The sequence below is a fragment of the Perca fluviatilis genome, chromosome 17, assembly GCF_010015445.1.
Source record: "Perca fluviatilis chromosome 17, GENO_Pfluv_1.0, whole genome shotgun sequence".
In the NCBI taxonomy this organism is placed as follows: domain Eukaryota; kingdom Metazoa; phylum Chordata; class Actinopteri; order Perciformes; family Percidae; genus Perca; species Perca fluviatilis.
The window spans coordinates 1325561-1331560 of record NC_053128.1 but is presented as its reverse complement, the minus strand read 5'-3'; the positions used below and the strand labels follow the sequence as shown (position 1 = coordinate 1331560).

The 6000-nt window shown below is 42.9% G+C and overlaps 1 protein-coding gene across 1 annotated transcript in view; it reads right to left on the bottom strand.

The window, feature by feature from the left end:
- Positions 1-2315: 2315 nt before the first annotated feature.
- ror2 (receptor tyrosine kinase-like orphan receptor 2) overlaps positions 2316-6000 on the bottom strand; it is a 73221-nt gene continuing 69536 nt past the window's right edge. Inside the window, exons 8-9 of the mRNA XM_039779925.1 lie at positions 4483-4688; positions 2316-3653 (exon numbers count right to left, since the gene is read on the bottom strand). Of these exons, the coding sequence (XP_039635859.1) occupies positions 2316-3653; positions 4483-4688 (1544 nt within the window). The remainder of the gene's footprint in view (positions 3654-4482; positions 4689-6000) is intronic.

Sequence of the window (6000 nt, the reverse complement as noted above, 5' to 3'; positions counted from 1 at the left end):
TCAGAGCTTTCAATCCCATCCAATGGCCTTCCTGAGTGAACTGGAATTGTATGTATGTATGTATTTATTTATTTATAGAGAGAGAGAATAAATGATTACAAACTGATTAAACTTTCACTACCTCTCCTGACATCTGGTACCAGTACACGGGCGATACTTTCACCAAACTGTACTGCTTAAGTATAGTGCAGGGTACTTAACTCAGTACTTTTTAGGCACCGACTGAGTTGCCTCTGAAGTATCGAGTATCGAAAAATGTCTTGTCATTCAAAACCCAATTTCAATACCTAATGAGTGAATCTCATCAGTGTCAGTGAGCCAATCAGAATGCAGCATGCTTCTACCAAGATCTAATAATGTCTGTGATTGGCTGTCTAACGTTACACGTCGTAGAGACACGCAGGAAAAACTCTGTTACACAGAGACGACTCACGTAGTCAGAGCTGATAAATCAATGAAAAGATTTGCACCGTATTGTGTAATGTGTAATTTATTTTGTTTAGGAATCAGTATCAAAGTCTTGGTATTTGTACCGGTATCAAAAAGATTTCAATGACACCCAGCCCTACTTCAGTATCATCCAACACATCATCAACCCGCACACCATTTTTCATGAGTGAACAGGAAGAGGATGGTATGCTGCTGTTTTTAGACACCAAGTCCATGTTTGAAGGGGGCAAAGTTACCATCTCTGCCTCCCGGGGTCAGAATGCCACGCTTTCATATGTAACAACTTAGCCAACCCTTTAAAGGACGAAGCCAACAACCACATTCGCGGATGACGACTATAATGTGTGGTTGAAAGGTCTGTTAAAAAGTAAGTGAACCTTGAGTTAAGTTTATTTTGTCAAACCCAGTGTTCTTGTTGTCAAATGGATACTTTCAGCAGGATGATGAGTCTCGTTTTTAGTCCCTTTTTACAGGGACCAACATTCATATGCTTGTTTAATTAAAGGGAAACATAATCCTAACAATATATAAAGTATTTGTAAATGAGAATGTGAACCCATACGGAAAAGGTACAGTATGTGATCTTTTAGATTATTTTATTAGTATCAGCGATACATGTTTTTTCTTCACTACAAAGCATATGTTTTGGCCTAATGTAACTTGACCGTGCAGTGTACCATATATTAGACGGTAATGACAGATGATAACAAAATATTATCAAGTGATAGAACATGACTTCCTTCTCTTACTGAGGGGAAAAACACCATTTTATTCATATGACTTTATTGGATACTCCATAGATGGATGTACACATTATATTGTAGGCAAAACACTTAAACACTTAAACTAAGCAAACATACGGTGGAAAGAATATTGTATTAACACCAGGTTATAGGAATCTTCACAAATAAAGAAAAACTATAAACAAATAAAATGTTGAAACCAAAGTACATACAAATGTGTGCAATTTGGTTACCAAAGTTGACGATGATTAAAGTATCAACCAAGGGGGAAATGAAGACGTGTGTTTGATGGAGGTAAGTTCCAAAATACATCTCAGTGAATATAATTATTAAGAAAGTTACCCCTATAGGATTTCCATTCATCATACATTCTATTAATCTATGATTATGGCTTTCACAAACCATAGAATAATAACGGCAAAAACAAAATATTGTCATATGGGGTGCACAAGTTACGTACAAGCAAAACGCCACCGCTACAAAAAACTCACAGGGAGCATCCTGGTAGCTCCCTGGAAGAGCGTGCGCTCCATATACAGAGGCTCAGTCCTTACTGCAGCGGCCAGGGTTCGAGTCTGAGCCGCGGCCCTTTGCTGCATGCCATCCCCCTTTCTCCCCCCTTTCCTGTCTTCAGCTGGCCTATCAAATAAAGGCCAAAAATGCCCCCAAAAAGTTCTGGGTTCTGGTAGCAATACCTCTGGCTTGGTTGTGTCCAATAAACACAACTGGCATAGTAAGTGGGTGGGAAGAGGGTGAGGGATCATCTGACTTTTTGCTGAGCTAGCAATTCCTTCTGGCAGTTCTGGTTGTGGGTAAGAAAAGGTTTTGTGTTGCACAGCAACAGCAACAGCATAAATTCCTCTGAATGGCAACATTATAAAAACAAGGTCTATAGAGGATTGCAGATTCCTTTTGCTTAATGACTTGCTTGACACAGGAGTTTGAGAGGTGCAAACATGAGACATACTTGACATTCAAAATGCGTCAGTACTATCTAAGAAACTCGTAAAAAACATTCAGTCACTGTTCCACAAAACTGTTCACGTCACTTTATGCTGCTTACTGAATTTTTGGCAAGCACAGCTCACAGAATATTTTGGTTCTACTGCAAACAGCTCGAATTTATTGAGATCCATCATCATTGGTCTTGGAGTCCTCGTTTAGTAAAGCTGCTCGCTCTGTGACAGAAGTGTTGGAGGGGGCAGTGGTGACATAGCCTGTAGATGTGGATCCACTGCCACTGTGGTGAGAACCAGCTTTGCTAACTATCTGTGGCGGGTGGTGCATCTGCTGGTGGGGCATGGGCATGGGTATCTGCATGGGGTAAAAGTTCTGTAGGTATTGGTAAGCCGGCATGGGGTGGTATCCATTGACAGGGATGTAGAGCTGCTGCGGCACCATCTGCCGGTGCATTTGACCCTTCATGGGCAGGAACTGGGGCTGATGGAATGGCAAGCTCTTTTTAGGGCTGGTGTAGCGCGACGCATTGGCTGTGCTCATGCTGATGTTGCTAACCGGGCTGGTGCTGAGAGAGCTGGTCTGGGTGGTGTTGCTGGTGCCAGATGTCTGAGCAGAGCTGTTATAGTTGGACAGGCTTTCCCAGGAGCGCAGGCGTGTGTGGATGTCCTTGAAGCGAGGCCTTCTTGCTTGGAACTCGCTCCAACACTCCAGCATGAGGGTGTAGATCCAGGATGGGCAGTCATCTGGACAAGGCAGGAGCTGGTGGCTGCGTACCATCTCGATCACGTCCTGGTTGGAGTAGCCACAGTATGGCTGCAGACCGTAGCTGAAAGTCTCCCACAGCAAGACCCCGTAAGACCAGATGTCCGAGTCGGTAGAGAACTTGCCATACATAATAGCTTCTGGGGACATCCAACGAATGGGGAAAGGGCTTGTGCCCATGAGGTTGTAGTAATCAGCAGAGTAGACGTCTCGGAACAGGCCCAGGTCCAGGATCTTGATGCTGAGTTTGTCAAAGACCAGAATGTTTCGGGCAGCAAGGTCTTTATGGACTACTTGCTGGCTGGAAAGGTACTCCATTCCGGCAGCAATCTGGGTGATAAGATGAAGGAAATCAGCCTGCTCCAGTGTGGATTTGACTGTCTTGCCATCATCTGAGCTGCCAACGTCTGAGTTAGGGGAGCGCATCACCAGATACTCGTGCAGGTCGCCAAGGCCGGAGTAGGTGAATATCATGCTCATTGGCTGCTCTTTAGTGACCGCACCCAGCAGACAGACAATATTTTGGTGTTGGATGTGAAAGCGGAGCATGGCTTCGTGGCGGAATTCCTCACAGAGAGTGGCATCCACTTTGTCCTTTAATGTTCTGATGGCCACCACTTGGGTCTGCTCGCCAGGTGCCGTGCCGTACATGTGGCCCTTGTAAACCTTGCCAAAGCGATCCTCGCCAAGCTCCTCCATAAAGCGTACTGCTGACATGTTAATCTCCCGCAGCTTGGCCTGTAGTCACAAAGCAATAAATACAATGACGTGTCATCAAAGTGTATGGCCAACAATAAAACCTAATGTATTGCTTTAGCACTGGAATGCAACAGTTTATAATCCAGTTGTACGGAGGTCACTTCCTCTTACATTTCTGGGTGTTCAGACCCTAAACCAACACTGCATTAAAAAAGAACTATAGCACTGCGTTGGTGGGGGTGTGCTGCTTCAGGTACAGATGAGATGATGAATAAGATCCTCAGATTAGAGTTTGAGTAATAGATCCATGGGTTTTAAGGTTTATCAGACACCAAAACACTGCACAGTAGTTTATAATACTATAAGAAAGGATTTTTACAACTCTGGTTCTCACACTAACAATCATTTTAAACTCTGCTCTCAGTAGAATCACCCCGTTGGTGTTACAAAGTAATACACCCAGAGTGACCACTAAAGTGCAAGGGTTCACCGTGTGCTTTGTAATAATGTAAACATTAGTTTGGTAACACTATGCACCACTTACAATGCAGAATAAACTGGTATTGAAGCCCCATCTTCTACCTTTACCCTTTATCACAGTGCAAAATCCTCAATGAATTTGGGCTTAATCATTTATTTTGCATTAAAATTAATAAGGGGGCTGTTGTCTAATGCAGTGCTCATGTTGGTGTGAACGCAGCCATACATCAGAAAGAATGTGATGAAGTAACCAATGAGACTGTCCTGTGTGTGTCTATGTGTGTGTGTCTATGTGTGTTGTGTGTGTGTGTGTGTGTGTGTGTGTGTGTGTGTGTGTGTGTGTGTGTGTGTGTGTGTGTGTGTGTGTGTGTGTGTGTGTATGTGTTACCTGCTGTTTCTGCTGACTGAGGAGAGACAGCTCCATGTCCGGGCTAGGTGAGCCGCTGAGCTGGCAGCGGAGTGGTGTGTCCGACGATTCCTTTTGCTTATTGCGACACATGCAAACCAGAAAGAAGAGGCAAGCAATGACCAACGGGATGGCGATCGCAGGGATTAGAATGAACAGGATCTCCTTCCTGGGGTTCTCTGGAGGCTCTGGACAGGGTAAGATAATAGATATAGTAGCGAGTTAAGTCCTCTTTGAATTTTATCTTTGAATACATAATGCGTGGTATTTAGACTACCCCGGTTCAAGAGCAATAGGAGTAAAAACTCCTTTGTTCCATGTTCAACAACTCAGCTTCATTTCCACATGTTATGTAGAACTTTAGACATTGCTCCTGTGGTGTTGTGTACAATTGTGTTGTATATATTGTACATACAGGAAACCTTTTTGTACTTTATGTCTTTGTATTGTTGTGTTTTTGTTTATTTGTACGTTGTTTGTATGTTTTTTTTATCTTGCACTCCTGACTGCAGATCAAGTTTGCCTTTTGGGTTAATAAAGTGACTGAACCGAACATACATACAACAATCCTACTGAAGGCTATGATGTGTCTAATAGACACCTGCTGTGCCTTTAACTGAGGTTTTAGTAATCTGCTCTAATCAGTCAACTGATAGTGACATCACTATGGATAATCCACGTTTAAAACTACATGCACCCTCACGGAGCAGGCACAGAATTCTCATCACCTGGTTTGGTCTTAGTGGAACAAATGGGTTCTGTCCCCTAAAAATGAAAGAATGAACAGAAAATCTACTGAGGGTCCAGTGAGACTTTAAGATCTCAGAACAAAAAGTAAAATAAAGGGACAAACTGAACTCATTACAGATGTACCATATAGCTGACACTGAGCTTAAAGGTCCCATATTGAAAAAAATGAGATTTCCATTTCTTGTTTGATTATAAAGCAGGTGGAGGTGCTAAAAGTATATATAAATACTATGAAAGTATGAAAATGCTCAATCCATAGAGAACTGCACACAGCCTGTATTCAGAAATTGTGCCTTTAAAGAGGCGTCAAGACTTCCTGTACGGTTGTGATGTCACAACTGTACTATACATAGGTAGAAAGTGGCGCTACAGTGCCGTTACAGTCATTCCCCAACTGCGATGACAGTGCAGAGACTCTGAAAGTGCAGATGCCGAAGACCCCGAAACGCTGACCGATCAGAGCAGACTGGGCTTTTTCAGGAGAGGGGCTTAAAGAGACAGGCACTAAAACAGAGCGTTTTAGACAGAGGGGAAATAGAATACAGGTATATTCAGACAGACAGTATGACAAATATGTTTTTTGAACATTAAAGCATGTAAACATGTTCTAGCAGAAACCCAAAACACAAGTATCAACCTGAAAATGAACATGCCATGGGACCTTTAAAGCATCTGGCTGACTGTTAAGATGAGAAGAAATCCCATGGCAATCAGTGGCAATATAGTGTACACAATAGCAGTGATGCCACG